At 38.8% G+C, this 26,560-nt stretch overlaps 1 protein-coding gene across 1 annotated transcript in view; it reads right to left on the bottom strand.

The window, feature by feature from the left end:
* Nucleotides 1-26,560, bottom strand: part of ARHGAP42 (Rho GTPase activating protein 42) — a 229,340-nt gene that overhangs the window by 52,074 nt on the left and 150,706 nt on the right. Inside the window, exons 5-6 of the mRNA XM_084894676.1 lie at nucleotides 8,835-8,936; nucleotides 3,613-3,723 (exon numbers count right to left, since the gene is read on the bottom strand). Of these exons, the coding sequence (XP_084750802.1) occupies nucleotides 3,613-3,723; nucleotides 8,835-8,936 (213 nt within the window). The remainder of the gene's footprint in view (nucleotides 1-3,612; nucleotides 3,724-8,834; nucleotides 8,937-26,560) is intronic.

Here is a 26,560-nt window from a genome sequence, read left to right on the forward strand (position 1 = left end):
ATTTTTTAAAAATAAAAATAAGTAAAAAGCTAAAACCCTCTGAAGTTGTGGCAGTGAAGAACCATTGGAGTTCCTGAAGGTGATTTCTACACATTCAAAGGGATGGCATTCAGATGAAGTGGCCTGACACCAACTTCTGTGGGAAAGGGACAGAAGCACTGAGCAATAAGTCAGCTTATCTCTTTAGCTCAATAGGAATGAAGGAGGCAATGCAGGCAACAGGGTAGTCAGAGCCCAGCAGAAGCTACATTCAGACCAAGCCTTCCCATGATTGATTTCTGAAAGGAAGTTCAAGGGGATGAGTCAGCTAAACAAATAAAATTATTTTTCCAAAATTTTATTAACTGTCTAATAAAATTTTTTTAACTGTCTAATAAAATCTTTTCTTATTTTAAGGTATGTGATCTAAAGAGACATTTGTTGTTTCATTTTTATAGGATGAATGCACTTAGATTTTCATCAGGATCACAATTTAACCTTTAGTCCTACAGAGCTTTTAAAAAAAAAAAAAAGACATTGTCTAATTTGCTCACTTTGATTTACCTTTAAATTAAATTTTCTGTATGAAAGCTAACCAAACATATTGAAAAGGAACACAAGAAGATTTACCTTTCAAACCTACAGATGTAGTTCATTGTTTAACCCTTTGCACTCCGAACCATTCTGGACATTGGCTACCAGCTACTCGATGCTACTTTGCGGCGGAAACGTGCGTTGAAATAACTCAATTCCCCGTAATCACTAATAAACTGCAATGTCCCCTGAGAGGGGACATCCGAGTGATATGCTAGAATTCCAATGTCCCCTGAGAGGAGACAGCGGAGTGCAAAAGGTGAAAAATATGTAAATGTCCCATTTTTCCCCATGTTTTGGCATTTTCCTCGAGCTTTCCCTTGAAATAATGGCCCTGCATAAATATTTATTTCTAATAACACTTATATATTCTGCAGAAGTTTTATCACAAGTAGTGGGGTCTTGATATTAATTGAAACAATGTAAAATAATCTCAAATGCTCATCATAAAGAGACTTAGTTAATGCATATCATCAGGAGTATTTATATTATCTACTTGTTACCTTACAATCTCTGAGATGAGACACATCCCTGGGGTATTTTACTTTACTCTAATTCTTGGTAAGTAAATCTGGGCTACTGGGAATAGACTGTGAGATTTGTGCAATATGAACAGTGATGCAATTGGATTTCTGCAGAATAAAAATTGCAAAGATGCTTAAGTATTATCCTCAGGTGATTTTATGCTCATCACTCCTGGGAACTTTGTTTTTTGAAATTTTAAAAACTCCTTTCCTCCAAATTAATTTGTAAATGCATAACCTAAAGAGCAAATGCCCATGTTTCATTGCTCCCGTTCCTATTCTTCTCTTTATTGAAATGGAAATTAAGTAAAACCCCCACGGAAGAGGCTTTGCAGCTAGAAATGAAAACGAGACTAAACTGACAGCACTGTTTGGTTTGGCCAGACATTCTAATAGGAAAAATACAGCGGCCAAGAAAATAGTTTGGAAGAAAGGCAGATTTAAACGTCAATTTTGACTGTGGTGTCACGGGAAAGGCATGCATTATAGAAGGCTTCAGACCGTCCCGGTTTGGGAAACGGTAGAGAAGAAAGAAAGCTCGTCTCCACCGGAGGACAGTTTCCACTTCTCCACGTGTACTGTCGCAGCAATTCACAAATTCTCACCATTCCTTCCGTCACCCGTGAGCGCACATTTTCACAGCCTTCTCCTGACAGACCTGATGTCACGGGACAGAATGGTCTAGCTCACTGCTCCCAGACAAGGTGGGCCATGAAAGGAAGCTGAAGGGAACATGGGCTCCTGCCTGCCCCTCAGAAGCGGGAGAGGCATTCCAGGTGCACAAGGATGAGGGCAGGTGCAAAGGGGTCATTCCAGGCCAGGAAGGACCGTGCGGCACAGGAGCACAGGATGTGAAGGCAACGGGAACAGGAAAGGAAGAAGCATGAAGGAAAATGATCAGAATGAAGGGGGTACTGCTTAAGAAGAGCTAAAATTCGAAAACCCCAAGAGGCCACCCCCAGGAGGAAGCCCTCTAGCGAGTAGAGGGGCTTTCAAAACCCTGGTTGGATTCGGAGGCAGAACGTAGTCCATGAGAAGGGAGTAGTAACGCTAAGTACTGGCGGTCTTCCAGGCCTAGGGGCTGCGAGGCTGCCCAGCTGCCCATGGACCCCAGCTGAGCTTCAGAAGGCCACCGAAAAGTGGAATCAGATCCTCAGAGCATCTACCAAACACAGGGTTACCCATTCATTCCAGAGGGTTTGAGGACTAAGCTGTCTGGCAATCAGAACTTGAGGCTAAGGCTGCTCTCTCAAACAAGAGGTCAAAGTAAATTCCCTGAGCCTGCGTGTGGCTTCCAGTTCCTTACACCCCTTTCGCTGAGGGGCTGGCCCTGTAGGCTTGTCCAGGGCCCAGTTTACAGCAGGAAATGGGTGGCTCCAGCTGAAGGAGAGGCGTGAAGCCACACAGGGACTGGACACTGCCTGGCCTCCGCTGTCCCAGTGTCCCGTCTGTCATTTTTAGGGCATCAAAGAAGTGTTTCCATCGGGAAAGACATTTTGGCAAATATATCCTGAAGTATGTTTTTCCTTCCGTTTTCCCTATCACTTCCTCTAAAATAGGAAGAATGTGTTTTCTGATTACAAGTAGATTTTTATTTTCTCACAAAATGACTGACATAGGACGTATGGCTTACGTTATCTGTATATTTGATTACTTAATATATTTTACTATCACTGTCCTCTCAACCCATGGGGTGGGTTGAGTGTCATCTACTAACGGAAGGCAATCCTGACCGTAGAACTTACCTTCATTCATCACAGATGCTCTCTCCTGAAGACGCCTACGTAGCCAATATTGCGACAGAGGGGGGTATTTCTTGGGAAGAAAATGAAGTAAGCCCCATAAAGACCAGCCACCTGTTCATTTCTGTAATGTGGTTTGCGTTAGGGAATCCATTACTTTTCACACTGGCTTAGCAAAACAAATGACTTCATTGGAAAGCCAGGCAAGTCCCAGCCCTGCGCGGCGGTGGCAGGAACAAAGGGTGACATGTGGCCAATGCTTTTGCCCTCCACCTCAAGCGTTGGCCCCTGGATCACTTTGGTAGTGAGGCGTGTTTGCTGAAAACACCCTTCTATTCTTAATTTTTTTTTTCAAATTAGTGGGCTGTTTTAAAAGAGTGCTCAGTTTATAGAAACACTGAGCAAAATTAGAGTACCCATAGAGTCCCTTAGCCCCAATTCAAGCAGTTTCTCTGTCATGAACATCTTGCATTAGTGAGGAAAACTTGTTACAAATGACAATCCAGTACTGACACCTCATTATCAATGAAATCTGTAGTTTACATCAGGGATTCAGTCTGTGTTGTACAGTCTATGGGTTTTCATCAATCTGGAATGACATCTGTCCACCATCAATGTTCCAGACAATAGTTTTTCCTGCCCTAAAAGTGCCCACCTATTTTGCCTGTCTTCCTTTTTATTTTTAAAAATCATAAGTTTCAACAGAAAAACACTGCGGTATTTTTCCTCAGAATATACTGGACTTAATATTTTATAGGGAAATTAAAACTTACCGGTTCGACAAACTCAAACTTCTTTTTTTCTTGAACTTCTTGAATCTTAAAGACATATTCCAGGGATGCTTCATAGAAGTTTTGATGTTCTCGGTCGATTTGTGTATCTGCCTAAAAAGTGCAACAAGGCAAACCATGACACAAGGAGTAATTATTAATGGTTCCGTGTTAGAGAGGAGCTCAAATCCTGTTCCATTCTGAAATCTTTATTAAAAATGAAGGCCTGCCAAAAGTTTTAATACAGCAATCATTATTATTATGATGTCCTGGGAATACAGAGATTAGGAAAACATAGCTCTTGTCCACAAGAACTATAGTATATGGGGTGGGAGGGGAAAAACAACAACAGAGTAAGCATACAACAGTCAGATCATTTAAAAAAAAAATAATGTACAAGAGGTATATAAAAGTATTTGAAAATCTACAGGATCATGAAAAAAAAAAAGAGCTTTAAGTTCTGGGAGGAAATGGTGGGGTTTGAGTTGATTTTTAAGATGAACAACTGGCAGTGAGTAATCAAAGGTCTTTTTTTTTTTTTTTTAAAGAGTCACTCCCATAAAAAAGTAAAGAACCATGAATGAGTTTGACAGCAATTGCCAACAGAGTAAAGAAGCGGAGGGAAAGAAGGAGAAGTAAGATTAGCATCACATTGTCGAATACCTTAAACACTGCATAGCAAATGTGGATTTACTGAGAACAAATTATCTGAGAATATTAAGCAGCAAGCCACATCATTAGGTAATCCCTTAGAAAGATAATACTGACAGCAGAATTCTAACCTAGTGATTCATACTCCATCAATGCCTTGCACATTTATTCTTCGTGAACACAGTAAGGTTCGATGGATAGAGTGTAAGAAAAACGGTTATTGAGGTAATTTCATTTTCTTTTTATGTCACCTCTCTTCCCTCTTCCATGCCCAGTGCCACCCTCACATGCCCTTTTTAAAGCTGGTTTTCAACAGAAAGGCATGCCCTGGCCCCCATGCAATGGAAGGTCCTGGGTTTGATTCTGTCAGGGCACATACCACAGCTGGTTCAAACCCTGGTCAGGGAGAGTAAGGGAGGCAACTAATGATGTATCTCTCTCACATTGATGTTTCTCTCTCTCTTCTTCCTCCCCCCTCTCTAAAAAAATCAAATTAGTAAACAAAAGAGAGAGCCGTGATTTTATTTTTCATGCCGTTACATACTCCCCGTTGCCAGTTGAGATTACTAAAAACAGGTGAAAAAGAAAAGGGAATACAAAGTATCTGCCAACAACAATTTGGGAATAGAATATAACTTTGGAGCTATTTTATAATGACAATTTCACAAAAAGAAGCTTTTTTTTTTTTAAAAAAAAAAAAGATAAAATTAGGTTTACTGGCTTGGACATCACAGCATCTTAAAACTTCAACTTGAAATGCCTTCAAAAATAATTATATATACTTACTATGCATTTATTCATATAATTAAAAATTACCCAGTATGATAAGCAGCTCAATAGGGAGTTGTTGTTTTTTTTTTTTAAAAAGCAGAGCATTCCAACTTTCTAAACGAATATACAAAAAGAACATATAAACCAGGTAGGAAATGTGAACCAGAAGCTTCCAAGCTCCCAAAGATAATTTCTAAACAAGAAAAGATACACACATCAACACAAACGCAATCAGCATTCTACACAAATCAGGCGTTTTTTTTACCACAGCTTACAAGAGCTCACTATTTATAGAAGGAAGGGTAAGGAGGTGTAGTTAGTGGTATGCTAATAAATGTTTAGCAGCTGGCTCTTGCGGCGGGGAGAGTGGGGAAAGCCGGATTTGCGGTACTGGCTGGTTTCTGTGGTGTAAATATTCCCCCACAGCCAGTTCCAAACCACAAACCCAACATCAGTGGATGAGGGAGCGAGAAAGATGAGAAAAATCGGCTCTCCAAAAGAGAGCTCCAGGACACCACTGGTGGAAAGGCCACAAGAATTTTTTAGTCTCCACGATAGCATTCTGTGCCACAGGTGACGTCTGAAGGTCTTGCTCTTGAAAAGATAACGGCATGGACTGTGCTGACGAGCGCATGGGAACAAACTAGAATGTCAGGCCACCTTGATGACATGTGTGATTATTTCTGGTCAACAAAGCTGTGAAGCAGATCGCACAGCAGGCGCAGATGCCGTGCTGGGAGGCCTGCTCCCGGGGCTGGCCCTGGGCTGCATCTGGGAATGTTGATGTTGGGAGCGTTCCCACCAGCCCTATTGATAAGAGCAGTTCACTGTGTCAAAACAATCTGTGCAAACAATATGGTTTATTTTAGACACCTGCATTTCCTCCGGGACTCTGGAATGTGGGACCATGGCAAGCAGAAGGTGCCTAAGTGACCACCTCCCAGTAAAAACCATGGGTGCTCGGTCTATATTAAGTTTCTAATAGACAACCTTTCACATGTTTTCTTCACAGCTTATTACTGGTGGATTAAGTGTGTCCTGTAATGTCTCCACTGGGAAAGGACTCTTGGAAGCTCGTGCCCAGACTTCATCCTATGCGTCCTTTGCTGAGTTTCCTTCACATCTTTTCATTGCAGGGAACCATAGCCATGAGTCCTAGCAAATCATGAAATCTGGGGGTAGTAAGTGATTTCCTGAGAAACTCGTTTGCCTTGCACAAGTCCATCTCATCAAAGGACATGGGGCACCAAGAAGGATAAAAGAGAAAGGATGACTCTTGCTATCTGCCAATTATTGGTATTTCCCATCACCTCCAATCTAGATGCATTTGTTGTACCAAGCCTGCTTTGAAAGGTCATCTAGAATGTACAGTGCATAGAGAATATCATTTCTCTTCAGTGCAATATGTTTTTGAAAGACATTCTTTACTTGCTATGAATCCCTTTAGTACTACAACTCATATAGTGTGTTATTCACTAGCAGACAGTTGCTTATAAACCCATTGGCAACTGTTGCTTTGTATTCTGTCCTGGATAAATGGGATAACCATATAATTTACTGTCCAAAGTTTTTAAACAAAAAGGGAGCACCAGTAATAATTATGCCGGAACAACAGGTATAAACTATTGTTTACAAAGCAAAAAAGGACAATAAAGTCATCCGGGTAAGAAAACAAGTTAATTACATAAGAAAACCATATAGTTCTGCAGAAACCTAAATTACTCCCCATGTACAATAAGCAATCAAAATAGAGAAAAACACACACACATCCTCATTCTCAGAGGAAAAATGATTTAAGCTGGACTGAAGAATAGGGAGTTTAGAGTAAGTAGAGATAAAAGGAGAAGAATCTGAGTGAGGGAGCAGGTACAAACAGTAGTTTATTCTTGTCCAGAAAAGTTATGTTTTGGTTGATCAAAGAGTTTAGTCAGAAATGAGAGTTAAGGCAGAAAAGAGAGAATGTGTGCAAACTTTATCCATAGACACTACAAAAGCTTGAGAAAAGTGTTGATGAGATCAAAGTAGAATTCCAGGAAGATTAACGTGAGGACAGTAGAGAATATACTGATTCAATGGTGCGGCTGAGTGTCTGTGACTGTAGGGAGACCCCTTATTTAGTAGGAGTGAAGATGTTTGGTATACCTAAGTAAGAAAGAAAAGATGAAGGATTTGAGAAATAAGGACATGGGTGTGAGAAAGGAGGGAAAAAAAGTAAAAAATAATTTTAATGTGAGAAACACTAGCATTAACAGAATTAAAGAAATGAGAAGTAGGAACAAATTTGAGAAAATGGTAATATGTGTGATTTCAATGTGTCATTAAGAAATGGTCAAGTCCTGAGCATGAAGTTGGTCAACATGATGAAATCACACCCTGAGATGCTCATCAGGATGTTATAAGGACAGTATGGAAATGGAAGAGATGTTGGAGACACAAAATTAAAGATATGAATTGCAGCATAAGGGTAGAAACTAAGGGGGGCCTGAGGGGTAGAATGGAGGGGAAGTAGTAGTAGTAGCAGTAGTAGTATGGGACATGTCAACGGAATATTAAATTATAAATATAATACCTCATAAAATTAAATATGCCATTGAAAATTTAAAATATTCATTTTTCTTAATGACAGTTTTTTTCTTCCTCATGTCATTTAGCTACAAAACCTTTTCATGGGCACACAATTATATGTTCAATTATCCTTTTATAATAGAAGATGCTAGTAACACAATATAGGTTATAATGAATTCATGTTTAAATAACAGAACTTCCCAATGTGAAATATATTTAAATGAAGAAATTAAATTCCCTCAATGAAAGTATAGAAAAAAGGAATCAAAAGCAAAATAGCCCTCCCGTGGCTGAATGTGGAGGTAAGAGAAACGGAAGAAAGAATACAGAGAGCAGAGGACCAGGGTGAGTTGGAAAAGCACTCATTGGCCTTGCTGGATCAGGATGAGGCATCCAGAAGCGGTTCTGGACAGTGACAGCTCCAAGTACGGAGAGAGGAGGGAGAAGAGACTGGGAGACTCCAAGCAGAGCGGCAGTCTCCTATGATTCCCTGTGAACATGTGGAGCTCAGGGGGCGACCACTTGACTCCCTTCTTGCCGCTCTGAGATAACCACGATAGATCCAGGGAAAAGCGTGGTGGACTGTCAAGATTTGTTGTTATTGTTGTTCTTAGGATGAAAATGACAAGAAAGTCCATTTAAAAAAACAGAACAAAACAAAAAACCCACCTCCCATCAGCAGAACTAAACCTGCATTATGCCTTGGTAAAAGGACTACAAGATTTTACTACCGTAATTATAGTTAAAACACTACCAATGAAAAAGACAGATATTTCAGAAAGAAGGAATAATTGGACTGCTTATATGCATACAGGTTAGTAAAATATTTCTGTTGCCTGTTCTTTAGAAAAATGATGTAAAATAATTAAATTTCTTCCCCCACCACAATGTTGAGGCAACACTTTAAAAACAGATATTTTCAACTTAACATAAAAACTATAACAGGTATTTGGTAGGTTCTGCCATTAAAATATGCCCAACAGAAGAAAATGAAAAAGGTATGTTTCATTTTTTTGTACTGTTGAAGAAAACACTATTTTTTCATTTGGAACTGTTAATATTAAATGCCATAAGGCATGAAAAACATTCAGCACAGGGCCCGTCCATAGTAAATGCTCAGGAAACTATCTACTTTTTAAAACTAAAGAAGAGCAGATTCTGAGGTACTGCTACCTTTGGACATCGGGATTTCACAGGACTTAATGCTAACGCCCCCTTTTCCTCTGGGAAAAGCTTACCTCTTGCAAATGAGACTCCTTTTTCTTCGCAGACAAATTTAAATGTTTGTCAAGAATAGAATAGTATTTTTCACTCTCCTTGTCAAACTTCTTCTTCCCATCCTGGGAATAACAAAAAAGAACACACCCATAAACATTCAAATTAGAGCTTTAAGAAAACCTCAATTTTCACCACTCCCATCAAACATCAAATAAATTAAGGATTAGTGAACTCCAAATACAGGCAAAACTATAGGAAGCAGAGTAGAAAGAAGGACATGAAACAACAGTCATTGGCATATGTATCCTCCCAGAGGGTGTCATGGAACTCTCTCTTATGGAGGGGCCAGACTGGCTGTAGTAGAATCCCTTGGAGCACTGTAAAATTGATTCTCAAATAAAGAAAATATCTCCTTTAGGCTTTTTAGTGATTCGGTTGAGATAATATATAGCCAGCGTAGAGAACCTCGGGCACAGAGCCTTTTCCAGAAATCATTATTTCCCAGCCACAAAAAGATACTTGATACTTCAAACAACTCATTCTTAACAAGGAAGAAAACAGACTTTTAAAAGCATAGAATCATTAAATCAGACAGCTTAAAGTCAAAACAAAGGGGTTAGCAGCACTGTATCATATACTCAACATAACTACCTGTGTTTCCCCGAAAATAAGACATCCTCCGAAAATAAGATCTAGCGCATGGAAAGATAAGACATCCCCTAAAAATAAGACCTAGCGCAACTTTGGGAGAAAAAATTAATATAAGACAGTCTTATTTTCGGGGAAACAGAGTAATAACTGTCCTTTGCTTACGTCTAAAAATTATGTTTTTGTTTTGAAGAGGTGGCTGTAACCAGGAGGGCCTTTTGAGGAGGAGTATAACTTTACTAGCACCTTTCATTCTATCACATGCTTCTATCGAAATGCAAATGCAATAAAATCCTAACAGGAACAGGACGTGCCTGGGCATATAATCTTCTCCAACCATAAATACACATGTTTTATCCATTCATGAGACCCTCTGAAATAAGTACTAGGTATCCACACTCAAATTTCATGGGCCAGAGTAATACTGCTCTTTACTTTTATTTCAGTGTTTCTGGAGAGACAGTCTCTGAGCCACTTCAATCAGAGTCGGGTAGCTTTAAGCCTATTCAAAATGCAGGTTCCTATTTCTCCCATGCAGAGATTCACGCACTGTTATTTTTCACAGCCTTTACTATATTGTACACCTTCAACTAATAGGAGCTTGTGTGTCAACTGTAATTAAAAAATAAAAATTTTAAGAATGTATTTTTTAAATTGATTTCAGAGAGACTGTGCTCTGATCGGGAATCGAACTGTGACCTCCTGGTTCAGAGGGCAACACTCAACCATTGAGCCACGTCAAAAATAAATTTTTACAAATCAATCTCCACAATTATTATGCATAATGTTTTGCTTCATTATTTGCATAAGGATTTGGAAAAGGTAAATTAAGAATAATGGATATCCCCTAACCACCCCCATTAACCTCTTCCAGCAAAAAAAAAAAAAAAAAAAAAAAAAAAAAAGGGGCGGGGGTGACATATGTAATACTTTCAACAATAAAGATTTTAAAAAACAAACAAACAATGGATGGATGGCTAGATGGATGAATGGATGGATGGATGGATGGGGCAAGGATGGGAAAAAGGGAAGAATGGAGGGGAAAGCTTGCATTGAATGGAAAGAGCAAGTAGGCTTCTGCTATAGAAATTCAAATCCCTTTTAGGCCATTTAAGAAGCACTGGTAGGTTTGCACTTTATAGCACTATACCTGTGAATGAGGGGGGCGAGTATATATATCCTCCAAGGATTCTTATTACCTAAAGAGAAAATGTGGTCCTACTAAGAGAAACACACTTGAAAATAACTCCAAAAGAGATCTGCTGAGGAACTTACATACCAAAATGAGCAGAACCGAAAGGAAGCGAGGAAGCCCAAGGCTCAGACAGGAGAAGCGTGTCCGCTCCCCTGAGGGGACAGACACCTGGGTGAGCATCGCATCTTCTGCTCAGCGATGTTTCTCTTAAACTGGTGCTTCATGCCCACAATTCACCTGCCCAATCTACTTCTCCAAAGTCTCTCTCACTGGCCCCTTTTGAACTCCTATCCTTTTCTTGTTTCTCCCCAGGCGATCTCTCCTTTGACATAAATGCTCATTTCTTCCAATTTCAACCTATTTGAGTTATATCTACATTTAGTATCCAGCTCAAATAGACATCATTGACAAGTCCCCTCTACCAACTCTCTCTCCCCGTTGTGAATGCTCATACAGCTGTACACATGGGTTTCTTATGGTGTTCATGCTCTACATTGCAGCACAGACCTTTACATATACCCTATCCTCCTTAAAATTGAATATCTCAGAGAGAGCTTAAGAAATATTTAATGAAAAGATTAAATTCTTCCTCTTATAGCACTGGCCACAATAGTCCCTCATTGATATTCCACTTGCTCAAAAAAGTCAATAGCCATGTTACAAGGGAATATTCTGCAGAAATGGCGTTAACTCAAACCCAATTGCACATTCTCATTTGGGGTCAACCAGCTGCATAATGGTATAGTACATAAAACTTGATTCACTTTTATCTTACAATGCGGGCTTAAAATTTCTCACTGTACATAAAAGAGGAAACTGATTGAAGGAGAAGAGAACACAGCTGCGGTGGCTACACTTGCATCTTTGTTTTCAGTCAGTGTTTGATGGCATTTTTGGAAATGTTAATTCAGGGCTAACACATCAGAATTCCTGGCAATATACAAGTTATTCCCAAAAGCACTTCCTGGACTCTTATTCAAACCCTAACCCTTCACACCATCCGGCCAGCAAAAAAGATCTACTCAAAGATATAGACAACAAAAACTCACTCAGCTGGAGCATAAAATTAAAGAGTTGTGTTAGCATAGCAGGCCACATGAAGGACAACTATAATCTAAGGAAGCATGTTTCTGAAAACAAAGAACGCTTCTTGCAAGTCACATCTCCCCTAAAAAGTCATGATTTATTGCTCTTGTAAGCCAAGTCTATTTGGACATAACTACATAACTACCTCTTGTCTGTTCACTTGTTGTGAATATCAAGCTAAGAATTTTCTCTGAAACCAGTGCTATAGAGAGAAGGGAAAAATAATCCATGAATCTTTACTAAATGCTGTGCATGATCACTGACTTTGTATTTTTATTTTATTGATCTTAGAAGAAGGGAGGAAAGGAAAGGGAGGGTAAGGGAGAGTGAGAGTGAGAGAGAAACATCTGTTGGTTGCCTCCCACCCATGCCCCCACTAGGGATCAAACTCATAACCTGGGTAAGTGCCCTAACCAAAACTCAAAACCAGCAACCTTTTGGTGTATGGATGAAGCTGCAACTAACTGAAACACACCATCTAGGGCCTATCACGTCTTATTGTTTTGGAATGATTCATAAAATGCTATATTATAATGGTACACTTTCTATAAATCAATGGTAACTGTATTTGAACTAGGTAATCATTAAAAATGAAGACATATATAGGCATGTATGTGTGATAAGTATGTATAAGATAAATTATTTAAATATAGATCATCATAAAGGACAAATTAGTCCCCAAGCCTAACTAGAATTGAAGAAAGTATTATATAAGATAAGTTCTGGGTCTACATTCTGTTTTCCAAACTACGCTGATTTATTCTGAGCACAGTGATCATACGATTACTGAGCTTTTAAGCTTAGCAACTGTGGTGACGTCACACGCACTGAAGAGAGGAAGGAGAGGAAATCATTACAGCACAGATTGCAAGTGCCAATTTTAGTTTTAGAGTTATTATATATAATAAAAATTATCAAGTGGTTATAGCTACAGCATATTACATATAAAAATATTAAATTATCCACAATTGTTAAAAAGAAAAAAAGACCAAACCAATGCCTTCACTAACCACAAGAGGGTACCAAAGATAAAGAATAGATTCAACCACAACATTTAGAAAATCACAAACAGAAATTCTAAAAGTTATTTAATTGCACTTTTTTTTTTCTATAAAAGACTACTGCACAGTTTTGTTTAAACAATTGCCTTTGCAACCTTTATTTTAATGTTATCAGGATATACATTTTTAAAATGAAGAAAGTAAAAATTATTTTTTCTTTTTCTTTTAAATAATGGAGCACATATTTAGGATTCATGCTTCAGACTTTTTGAGACAATCCTAATGTTAAGATGGCCACACAGGATACTGAAAAATTTCCTATACAAATATGCTATCACGTTAGTGTAATAACCATTAGCTAAGTAAGAACTATGTGTACTAGTATATTTTGAAAACTCCTTCAGGAGACTGCACAGTAGTAGAAAAAGTAACATGAAGAGTGCTAAATACCAACAGCTACATTCCTATTTTGAAAAATATGTGGAATTCTCGTAATTGGCACTGCGGTGGACATTGAGAGGATATGATAGAGCGCTGACTATATCCATCCTGGCTAGCCTGCTTCCGCTCCTGGTGGTGAGATTTACCCACTGCCCAGAACAGCAGCCCAGGGTGACATCACACTTCTGAGCCTCGGAAGGGCCAGATGCAAGGATATCCCAACCACATATTGTGTAGGAGTTTCCTGAGGCCCAACTGATTCCTGGTACCCAGAAACCCAAGTTGTTGATAATCTTAGTACAGCTTACCCAGCAATACTGCCCTGTGGGTGACTGTACCCAACCATCCTCCATCTCCCCAACCCGTTCTCCACCCAGACCCTCCTCCTCAATCTGCTCAGATATAGACATTCCAAAGGACTCCTTCCAGCTGAGTTTCCCCGAGCATAATTCACACATCCCTCCCGTTCCCAATGACCTCACCGCTGCCACAACAGGTGATCATATTCATAAGAAACAAAGGTTTCATATTTGGTAAGGATTTCACAAGGATCTCCTACAGACTATACACAGAAAAACCATGAGAAATAGATGTGTGAAGGATATGAAGAAACAATACACAGAAGAGGAAAGCCAAAAGGGTGGCAAGCATATGAAGAGATTTTCAAACTCATAAGTAGTAAGAGAAAAGCAAATTTAAATATTAAGTTATCACAACATATCTATCAGATATTGGCAAGAGTTAGAATACTGAATAACACTACATGTAGAGTGGAATGTTACTGTAGGAGGGTGCAACCTTTCTAAAAAGAAATGTTACACTACTAAGTAGCAAAATGTGTGCCCTAAGAACCAACTCCTGTGTACATTCCAAAAAGATCCTTACAAAAAGCCTGTAAGGAAACAGGAATGAGGCTATGCATCTGTGGGAAGAAGAGATGGGGTATTCATTAGTAGACATAAAATGAATTAGATGTATGCCATGTGATGCTATGCAGAAGTTAGAAGAAAACATTACAAGTGGATGGATCTTAAAACACAATTGTGAGGTGAAAAGAAAAAATAAAATTATTTATGTAAGTTAAAAAGCCATGCATACAGCTGAAACAGGTTTGGCTCAGTGGTAGAGCGTCGGTCTGTGGACTGAAGGGTCCCGGGTTCGATTCTGGTCAAGGACATGTACCTTGGTTGTGGGCACATTTCCAGTAGGGGGTGTGCAAGAGGCAACTGATCGATGACTCTCTCTCATAGATGTTTCTAACTCTCTATCCCTCTCTCTCCTCTCTGTAAAAAATCAATAAAAATTTTTTTAAAAAAAGCCATGCATACAAAATGATACCAATTTTGTAGAAACATAAAATAAAAATATACACATGAAACTTATAAGAATGGTTGCTATGTGAGAAACATGTAAATGAGGTATGATAAAAATTAATAAAACACAAGAGAGGGCTGTAAACTAAAGAAGAAAAAAATTTTTTTAAAGATAAGACAATTAGGAGATTAATCAGAAAGCTCAATGTCTGACTAATAGAATTAAACATAGGGAAGGAATTATCTAAAACATATCGATACATGAGAATTCCCAGAACTGATTTTTTTTTTTAAGTTTCCACATTAAAATGGCATAATATGTGCAAAGCACAATAAATAAGGAAATACCTAAAATATATAAAATATTACAAATCTATGGATAAAAATGGAAAATTATAAGCAGAGGTCAAATAAAAATCATCAGAAATCAGAACAGGAATGAGTCAACAACAGATTCCCAGGAAGTTTAAAACAAAGGGGGAATCATTTCCACATCCAGTCAAACTGTCAGCATGGACTGAGGGTAGAATAAAAATATTTATAAACAGATGGCCTCAAAAGTTTTACCAGCTATGTATCATTTCTCAGGGAGATTCTGAAGAGGTGCTCCACTATAATGAAGAAATAACCCAAAAAGTAAGACATGGGACCTAGAAAAACATCAATTCAAGGAGGCAGAGAGATCTCCCGGGATATTTTGAGCACATGCCATGTAATAAAACTTCCACAAAAGCAGGTGGACTAGTAAGCCTATGAACTTTACTTATTTTTTAAAATATATTTTTATGGATTTCAGAGAGGATGGGAGAGGAAGAGAATGGTAGAAACATCAATGATGAGAGGAAATCATTGATTGGCTGCCTTCAGCACGCCCCTCCCCTCCCCCCGGGGGGGATGGAGCCTGCAACTCGGGCATGTACCCTGATTGGGAATCAAACTGTGATCTCCTGGCTCATAGGTCTACAATCAACCATCGAACCTCACTGGCCGGGAAAACCTATGATCTTTCAAGCAATTGGTTTAGATGAGAGTTCCAAGAGGAAGTCCTCTTAAAAAAAACAATAAAAGTAAAATGAAGAAGATATCTAATGTGTTTGAACACATTAAGATGTGTTTGTGCTTATATCCATATATTTAGGAACAGAGAATTGTATGCAAATTTTAAAAGTAAAACAGATATTAACTCAGGAAATACAAACATGTGAGCAAGAAAATGCAACCAATATAACCTAGCATGGCTCATCTACGAACAATAATTATGTGAACGCTGGCCACTGATTTTTTAAAATGGAGGATGGCAGGAGGGGACATACATACAAAGTAAGTATTGGTTGTGGTGTGAAAAGAGTGCTGAGTATTCATGTTCTATAGTATGTATGTTAACTTAATTAAAACTGAAGAAAGAAAAATGAGAGTATATTATTTAGCAAAATTGAGGCAAATTTGAAACAGCTTCAAGTATTACAAGTGGTTGCCTTTGGTGAGCAGAACTTTGGAGGAGCAAGTGGGAGTAGAGAGATGATTAGTTTTTTTAATTTTAAAAAACTACACTAGTGTATGTCTTCAATAAAAATTAAATTCAGTCCAAAAGTGGGAGAGGAAAATAGAAATCGGTTAAAGAGATGAGCTGTGTATAAAGAGAACAAGAAATACAAAAGTTAGAAGAATACCAAGAAGAGAACAGAAATTAGATTACAGGAAAGAAGAAGTCTTCTAAGGGTATTCTGACAGCTTACCCACAAATTAGTATTTTATGTGATCTATCATTAATTTTAGCCATTATCAAATGATCATTCTGAGACTAGTACTGCTGCCTGGGCTAACTAAGACTGAGGGTAAAACTGAAAGTAGGAACCAATCTTTCTTAAGTGGCTATAAATTATTTTGCATATGAGATCCTATCTAATAAAGAGGGAATATGCAAATTGACGATAGTGCCGTAACAAAGATGGCTACGCCCAAAGCAGAGGCCGAGTTCCTGTAATGAGCCTTAAGGAATAATCAGCAGGGACCGGAAGCTGCATGGCATTGGGCCGGGGCAGGGGACCTGAGGCTGTGCCCCCTGTCTGGTGGGGCTTGACAGAGAACCTCAGGCTGTGCCACCTGCCCTGGCAGGGCTTGACTGGAGTGGGGCCATCAGGGTCTGGATCTAGCCCAATGGGGTTGGGGCTGGCTGGGGCTGGTTCTCAAGGGATTTTGAGGTGGATGTGAGTGGGCGGGGACTTGACTCTAGTTCCTGTGGCGTGCTCCAAACTCTGACAGGGGAAAGGTTTTCATATTCATTTTACTAATTTTCTTTCATCTCAACACTTCTATTATAAAGGGCAAATGGCAATGTTAAAGTATTTCCTCTAATTAATTCCCTTTTAATGTGCATGATTTTGTGCATTGGGTCACTAGTATCTATATAGAAATCCTACAAGTGGAGAATAATTATCCTCATTTTGATAAAAGTATTATCAAAGAAGAAAAGTAGTCTGAATAAAATCAGAGAACTTATCATGGACAAAGTGGATAGCCAAAATCAATTGCCTCATTTCAAAGCTCATGCTATTTGTACAGTAAAACATAACCTGAAGAAGCAGAAAACTAAAACTATAGCACTTCATTTTAACTCCCTCCTCCCACACCTTAAAAACAAAAGCAGGGGGTGGGGGTATGAAGGAAACAAAGAGACTAGAGGGGAATTCTGGTTTCTGGCTATCCTTTCCCAACAAGTGAAAAGCTGAGCAAACTGAAAGATTAACAAAGACCCATCAGAGTATGAGGTCACAGGGCAAACCATTGCCCCTAAAATTCAAGCGCCGACTAGGCAGATGCCGAGAATTACAATTTCCTGGAGCAGAAATCCCCTCAGGAATCTGTACTGGGCTAGAAAAACCTGAACTTAATTGGAGAATTGCAGGAGGCTGAGTGTGGATAAGTCTGAGTGATAAAAACTCCAGGGAGCCCCTCTTACACAGCCCCCTAACCATTTGGTTGGTTTTACCTCCAGGAGCTCTTTGCAGTTCTCACAGTGAAGATGAAAGAAAATTCCCCTCCTGCTTCCTGCAGGTGTAGGAGGAAAGGTAACTACTTTAAAAAGTAACCATTTGAAATACAGAGAGAATTTTGTTTTTCTGTTCTCAGAACAAACGTGGAAGTATAAGACCACATATGACAACTACTGTATCTCACTGAAACAGTGGAGGTATTTTTCCCCCCTTAACTCTGAGGGTGAAAGCAATACCAAGTGAAAATTAATTTTATATATTATATTAGATACAATATTTTAGTCCAAAATTCCTTTAAAAAAACAAAACAAAAAAAAACCCCACCTGAAGCAAGGCTTGTCTGCCAAAGTTTGCTTACAATCCTTAGGGAGCAAGTGTGAGTGAAAATGGGAAGAAAAGACCAGGAGGAAAGGCAAATGCAAGCGTTCATTACTGAACTGACCGCAGAAGTAGGAGGGAAAACAGCCAGTTGCTCAGGTGTATGGCACATCTCCATTCAGGTTTGACAAAACCAGCACGCCTCGGGACATTGCATTGGGTAAGCAAGGAGAAAGCAAGATGTTTCTGCCAACCCTTGGTCAAAAAGTTCAGTTCATGGGATGCAAACTCTCTGGCACTTCAGACTGTCATCCAGCCCCCTCCAGCAGTTGTGGGAGAGGACAGAGTTCAGGATGTTACTCCATCAGGAGTCTAGGCGATGCCCTACCCGGTTTGTCTCAGTGGGTAGAGTGATAGCCGGAGGACTGGAAGATCCCGGGTTCAATCCTGGTCAAAGGCAGGTACCTTGCTTGCAGGCTCAACCCCAGGCCCTGGTCTGGGCACGGGGTGTGTGTGTGTGTGTGTGTATGTGTGTGTGTGTGTGTGTGTAAAGTAGCCAACCAATGTGTGCATGTCTCTCTCACACACATCGATGTTTCTCTCTCTTTCCCTCACTCCCACTCTCTCTAAAAAAATCTGGGAAAATATCCTTAGGTGAGGATTCATAACAAAACAAGAGTCTAGCTGTAATGGTAGGAGCCGTGGAACCTGTGACCCAGAGCTGCCATAACTCCCACTGCAGTTTCCAGGGGGGGCGGGGGGGAAATCACTATTGCAGGTTCTAAGTTCTAATTTGTGGAACCAGGAAAAAATACGACAGGGAGAGTGTGGATGTATCAGAGAGGCCTAAAGAGACATTGATTTTGATGGAATGATTCCATCCAATCACGGGAATACTTCAGAGGCCGAGAAGTCCTGGGCCAGACTAGAGCTAACATGGTATTTCCCCCTTAAAAAAGGCTCAATGCACAAATGCTGAGTGAATCGTGATACTTAGCCAATTTTATAAACACTGTCAAGCAGTCATACTTGTCCTTCTGGGTCTTATCACCAGTTGTATTACCTGGGAAACTTAACCACACACGGGCCAGGGTCAAACAGTTACCAGTAGAGTCAATGACTTCTGCTCAAACATTCTGGAAGCAAGTAGAGTACGAGGAAGTAGCTGGCTACTTCAAGCACAAACAAGGCCATTTCTCTACAAAAGTTTTTCCTGGGAGCGCAAACAATGAAGAGCACAAATAAAGGAGAGAAAATGTCACCGGTCGCTGGCATCTAAAATCGTCCTCTTGGGAGTTAGTGTGAGGATGAATGGTATTGCCGCCACTGGGCCACTTTCAAGTCATAGGGCCTAGACCACACATCTAGAAACAAATCTTAATTTTCATTCACAAAAATACACTGTTGGGGATCTCTCAGTGTTCACTGTGGTTTGTACCAGAAGTGTGAATGGGTACATGTCACTGTTGCTTTATAATCAAGAAGCCCCTTTGTTGTATCACGTGAATGCGGTGAGAATGCTTGTGAAATGTGGTCTGTGTTGTCTAGCGTCTCTACCTTGCATCCTGTGAATTTACCAATCCATGCAGAGCACGACAGTCTAGACTATGTTTATAATTATGCCAACTAGTGAGGGCTGGTCACACCTAACCCTATTAAACTGAATTACCCTGAACAAACTATTTGGCAGGACACATTTACACAATTGTTCAGCATGTAAGAGTGGATGACTGGGAAAAGTCTCCTTTATTTTCACCGGAATACAACCATTTTACAATTCAAAACTGTCACTCACAAATAATGTTGAATTCTTTCTTATATTACCAAAGAATACCAGAGAAAAACAAAATAGCCTTTGGTTAGTAAAATGTGGGCTTACGTTGTAAGGCATGGAGTGATTCACCATTTCCCAAAAAACACTTAAAAATATTTTTTTTTTGACAATCTAATCGAATTATGAGACTAAAAACAACTATGTCATGAAAATGAATAATGGAGAAAAGCTAAAATAAATTTTTCCAGTAAGTATGTATACCACTGAAAAAATAGAGTTATTCTTTACTATGGAATTTACCAACTAGAATTAGCAAAAAGTAATTCTTTAAAAGCTTAGTTCTGTGGTCACACACACACACAAAATCAAAATTAATTATTACTAATACTTTGTATTATTCTTCCTTCCAACTATTAATACACAATCAATATAAATAAATTTTACGTACTGTCATTTGCACAGGTTTAATTAATCCCCCAAAACACTGGTTTTTTCAAAGGTAGTTAAATTTCATACTAAAGAATTATATTAATTTTCTTCCAGTCAATTAAACTGAATAGAGAAACCATCTATACTGTTTGCCAATTATTTGTGATTCTAAGTTTTCCTCACTTTCATTTTTTATATATGGCCTTTTGATCATTAACTGAGGTCATCTTAAATAACCTTAAAAGGAAAGTTTGGGCCCAACTTATATCTATTTTGCATATTATCAACAAAATTCTAGAGTTAATTAGAAAGTTCATTTTAATGCAAAAGCTAATGGGGGCAATCTATTTCTTCTTTTTTTAAAGTCCAAATAGTCTTTTTCCGTATCACCAAGTACAACTTCAACCAATGAATTGGAACATCTGAATAAAATTAATTTACAATAACAAAGGTGAAATTTAAAACCCCAAGACTCAAAATCTCTATTTCAATCCCATAGATACACACACAGGCACATGCACATACAAGCATGCACACACAGCCTAAATATTCCTCTAAGAGCCATGTTGCCTGAATAAGGATTTTTCTTTTCTCATAACATGATCCCTCAACTCTCCATGGAAATCTTGTTATTCAAATGCTCCTGGCATTCCGATGTGCATATGATAAGCACCAGGAGGGAAATATGAGGTGAAGTCAATAACTTACAAGATATTTTCGTTGCTTGTAAAATCCAAGTGTGTCACATGGCGACCACCTGTTCCCTTCTCCAGTTGAGGAAACAGCAGAAGGAAATGGACTGAATCTGAGATATTTAGGTTAGTCCCAGGGAAGAATTTTTAAACTCCTTGGTATACCTGACTATGCCAGGAGACATGAGGTAATAACAGTTAAGTAATATGATATGATCAAGTAAGCCAGGAATCTTTCCTTTCTAGAGCTCAGCCAGAAGATGTATATGGAAAACCAGATGCAGAAATCGGTTTGACTCAGTGGATAGAACTTCGGCCTGCGGACTGAAGAGTCCCAGGTTCGATTCTGGTCAAGGGCATGTACCTTGGTTGTGGCACATCCCCAGTAGGGTGTGTGCAGGAGGCAGCTGATCGATGTTTCTAGCTCTCTATCCCTCTCCTTTCCTCTCTGTAAAAAATCAATAAAATATATTAAAAACAAAACAAACAAACAAACAAACAAAAAAAACAAGTAAAATGTGCTTCTGTTTTAAGGGAAGACATAAGTCAATGGCTAACTTGACAGTCTTCGGGAATTATAATAACCGACCAGTAACTTGACATTTTAAGTCTTTCTAGAAGCATCTATAAGGCCTTCTTCATGAAGTCATTTTCTTCTCTACTTTGTCTTAGACAGATATCACATATAATCAGTCCATTTGTATTTATGAGAATAGCTTCTTTTTGTCACATTTCTAGTCACAGGCCTAAAGAGCAGATTTTACACTGTGAATTAAATAAGCCTACAGCACCACTTTTTAAACGTGTATCAATATAACTAATTAATTAGCAAACAGAATATTCAAGAAGCAAACGGCTATTGGTTATGATCTGATACAGATCAGGAGCCACTAAAGTACAGCAGGTCCTTGAATAACATAGTTTTGCTCAATGTTGTTTCATTATAACACCGACAAGATGCTGTAGGAGCTTAACTCTTATTTATGCCAGTTAGCACAGTGACCCGCAAACTCATTAATCAACAGTACAAAGATTGAAATTTCTTTTGAGAGCCAAAATTTTTAAACTTAAACTTCTTCGAACACCACTTCTTCAAAATAGACTCACCCAGGCTGTGGTATTCTGTGGAAGAACCACACTCAAGGGGCCAAAGAGCTGCATGTTACTCGCAAGCCACGGTTTGCCAACCACTGAGTTAGCCTATCGTAAAGTTGGTTTCATTATATGTGTTTGCTTTTTCACCACAATTTCAAGAATCTATTGACAATGTCAAGAGAGGACTGACTTACTATATATGTTTTCTGAACAAGAGAGTATTCCTAGGACACAGATAACCTGCCCAACAGTACTAGTTCCAAAATATATAATGTGGAAGGCCTATCTCTCAGATGCTTAGATTGTTCCAACTTGTCTAGTGGCTGCCCAAATTACTTGGGGTTTTTGGTTCAAGGGCACTGTACTATGTGTGTTTCCTTTAATGCTTTTCTCTGGGGGTGATCTAAGAAAGCTACCCTTCTCCCCCAAACACCCTGATTTATTCATTTGATGAGTACTGAACACTCAGAACATTGAGACACGGACAAGAATAAGACATACTGCCTATGCTGGAGGTCCTCACAGTCTGGTGGGGGAAAGACACAAAGTTAGCCAAAAAACACAATAAAATGCATCATTCAGGCAGCAGCGATCAGCTCATGATCAATGTATAAGACAAGGTAAAAAAAATCATTAGTTCCAAGTTCAAAAAGGCAATTTGGGAAATAAATGTATGTTGTCAAAGAATAACATTACTGTGCATCTTAAAAAGTTTAAGGACTAGGCCCTATAACTTTATATTTAGGCAACTCAGAAGTTGTTTGGTTTTTACTGAGAGGAAGGTTGAGGGACAGAGAAAGATCAGATTTATTTTAACAGAGATTTCTTTGGAAATATTTGAGGGGAGGTACAAAGGTACCGATTCATGAAATGGCTCATGACTTGGTGACTATATGGCCATGAGGGGGAACAACTGGTGTGAAGGATGACAAAGGCTTCTAGTTAGAAAACAAGAAACAGGAACATTTTTAGGGTTATTCTATGAACTAGGGAAACGTGTCATTCTTTCAGACTCTTCCCTTTCCCCAAACATTGACACCCAGAGGTTCTCCCCATGATTTTGCTTCCACAATATATTTCAAATCTTTCTTCCACATCTATGTTTCAAAAACCACTGCGATAGTTTAGGGCTTTGATGGCTCTCAGCTAAACTATTTAATTAACACCTACCTTCTCCTCATTCATTGTTCATACTTCAGTTGGAATAATCTGCAATGCAGTTCTTAATGCAGTTCTTACTATCACATTCTACAAGAATAGTTTTCCAAAGCTACAAGGGTGGGGCATCTCTGTCTATCACACAATTATATTGCATCCTAGCTCACAATGAAAAAGTTAAGATCACCACATAAGAACCATAGGGAATTTTGAGCTAGATAGGCTCAGAAAAAATATCTAATCTCCTCATTTCAAAAAGTAGAAAACAAAGATGAAAGGTTTCAAAGAGTTCGAATAAAGGTTAGAAGAGAATCTACAAATCTGATAGGACATCATGGGCAACAGCATTAGACTCTATCAGCTCTAAATGAGCTGAGCTTCATCTGAGCCTGGACTGAACAGAAGAATGAGGACAAGAACAATGCATGTTATCGGCAATGCATGTCCAATACTCAGCACAGTGTTGGCGCTGTAATAGGGATGGCAGGTTCCATAAGGAAGCACTTTAACACAGAGCTGTGAACAGATGAAGTGCCTGGCCTCGGAGGTAGTTTCTGTCTCACTGGCCTAAATACAAGCCGGGTGACTGTTAAACAGAGGGTTTGGAAAGGGCTTTACATGTCAGGCAGGTATTTGGACTTCAGGGTCATAACCCCCAGGCTTCTTTATTTCTAACGAGTGCTTTTCTTTTTAAACTATCCAATTTAACACTGCACAGAGAGAGATAACCTTCATTTAAAATCAAGGACAGTCAACATGAAGCCTAAGTCTAATTTAGTGTTCTGCCCACTATTTTTTATTTCTTCTCAACGAAGTTAAACCATCACTGCACTCCTGCAAATACTGGTGTCTCTTGTTAATTTGGCTTTAGGTGGGTTATCTAGTGAGGATATACAATGATGAACAGTCATTTCACATATAACTATTGAAATAATATGTAAACTCCAAACAGTGACATGAATTTCATTGTGCTAAGTAAAATGAGTCCAGATACAAAAGGGATTTCTTTGTGATTATCATTAGAAAAACAATAAGGGATAAAGAGCTACTTTCAGAAGTCCTCTGATAATTTCCAAGCCAAAGAACAGCAAAACGAAAGATCTTTCTCAATAACTAGAAATTAAGCAATCAAAGAACCCTAGAGTTTAAAGAAACCGAAGAGGTCATTCGGTCCAACTCTATGAAGGAATGTTGTTCTATATTCCCCGCAGATATTAGTCAGCCCCTGCAGGAATTTTTTTTCCTTACCACTTTTCAAGGAAGCCTATTCCCTTTAGGGTAGCTATGCTACTTAGAAGAAAGCAAATTAAAAAAAAAAAAAAAAAAAATGCCTGTTTTGAAAATAGACAAGCTGGAAATAAGTTCATTTTAAAGGGGAAAAAAATAACAATTGGATAGCACTTCAGATTTCATAACACATTTTACATTAGAATTTCATTGGATTCTTTCAAAATACAAAGAGATGGCTAGAACTATAACTTTAACACTGGCTTGTCCAAAGTTACCCAGCTACCAAGTCTTAGAATGAAAAATGCAGAGCTCAAACTTCTAAGGATCTGAATACATGCAAGAGATACCACCCACTGAAGAAGTAATAAAGGCTAAGTTATCCTTTTGGATTTAAACTTATTCCACTGAGGGTAAGCTCAATGCAAGATGCTTTCAGAGAGAAGCAGTACTTATTTCCCCAAAGCGCTAACTTAGTTCTTTTTGTCCAATTTGAAAAGTATTTACATTTTAAAATTAGAATCATGTCTACGGACACTTACAATTTAATTTTCATTCAAGTCAATCCTATTTTAAAATTGTTTATTAATGATCTCAGTTTCATTTATGCAAGTGCAACAAAATTATTTTTAAAACTGGCAATGACAGTTTTAAAACAATGAGACCTTTTTCTCTTAAAATTGATCCAAGCATTTATATAGGATAAGTCTATAACAAAACCGTTTTAAATAAGTTTTTAATCTTCACCTGATGATATTTTTTCATTGATTTTTAAAGAGAATGGATGAGGGCCGGAAAGACAGAGAAAAACGGATGTGAGAGAAAGGTATCTATTGATTGCCTCCTGCATGTGCCCTGACCAGGGCCTGAGCCACGTAGGAGCCTGCAACCGAGGTATCTGCCTTTGACAGAAATAGAACCTGGGACCCTTCAATCTGCAGGCCGACACTCTATCCACTGAGCAAAACCGGCTAAGGCAAGTTTTTAGAAATGTAGTTATGCCAAAAAAATAAATAAATAAATAAAATTGTAAATTGGACTTCAGAGCCAATTTCAAATTTAAATAGAGGCTCAAAAGCAAATAAAGAGTATTTTTAAATTAAAAAAAGGACAATAAAGTGGAAGACAGAATAAAGGTTCCTGATATTGTAGTGAAAATAATGTGATTCATTCAAACCAATTCCATGATAAATGGAATTGAACTCTTGCTTTCTACAAGTTTCAGACAGCAGGACAAGTGCTATATAAGTAACCCAAGAAAACTATTGTCATTAAAGGTCCTGTAAGATTCTATAGGAAATCAACTCAGTACAGCATAACCAATACATGTGGCTCCCGAAACTCTCTGGTGGCAATCGAGGTAATGAAATGCAATAAGCCAATCTTTGGGCTGCTCACCTTGACTTGCCCTGTGTCTTGTCAGGCATAAAGGAAAATGGCTATAGAAGAGGAAAAGCGCCGGTATCAGATAAATTCTCCCTCATGTATGACCAAACCAAGCCATCTTTGAGTGCTGCCAGATCTCATAGGGCAACTGGGTATGTGCCACAGACTCAATGAAGTAGTAAATGTTCCCAAGGTAAGCCACACCTGCACCCACATCTCAGGCTCATGGCCAGGCAGGAGCAGACAGGAAGAACTGGGATGTGCAATGACACTTATCAGGATACGTAATCCCCAAATTTCCTACTTTTCCCTGATGTGGCCACCCATACTCTCTACCTACTCTGGCGTTTTCAAGAGTGATTGTTGTTTAGCCTTCTTTCTGGGACGGGCCTTGCAGTTGAATTCAGCTCCCTTTGTATCCATAGCAAAACTCCAACTCTCTCCCCAACTCAGAAATTGTTTTGTCTCATGATTACTTCTCTAGAGGAGAGTGCCTAGGAAGGATTTAGAAGTGCTCTGAAATGTGAACAATACATGTCACTACAGTAAAGGCATCATGGGTGAAGAAAAACTGAGGGAGGTCAAACAGGGGGGCAGAAACTGCAAAGCCCAGCAGCTCTGTTTCCCTTCACCGGTGACATTCTCATCCTTGTGGCTTCACCATCAAGCGATTCCATTCTGGCTCCCATCTGACATTTTTGTAACAATTTGCGAGCTAGCATTAAATTATTTTTTTCAACGTCTTCTGAGTTGATGAGGCTTATTAGGTTGTTTATGAAAATGAATTCCTAGCTCCTAAATGTTGATCCCTTGAAAATAAACACGAAAGAGTGGAAGAAAGAACGCGGCACCAGGGCCTTGGGCTGGATTTGGGGATAGTAAGGAGTAAAAGGACTGATGTGGCTTATGTTAAACCACAGCCATTAACAACAAAAGCGTCACTGCTTTGAAAACTAGTTTGAAGTTTTAATTTTACTATTGTTTTATGTT

Source organism: Pipistrellus hanaki (assembly GCF_964339955.1).
Source record: "Pipistrellus hanaki genome assembly, chromosome: 9".
In the NCBI taxonomy this organism is placed as follows: domain Eukaryota; kingdom Metazoa; phylum Chordata; class Mammalia; order Chiroptera; family Vespertilionidae; genus Pipistrellus; species Pipistrellus hanaki.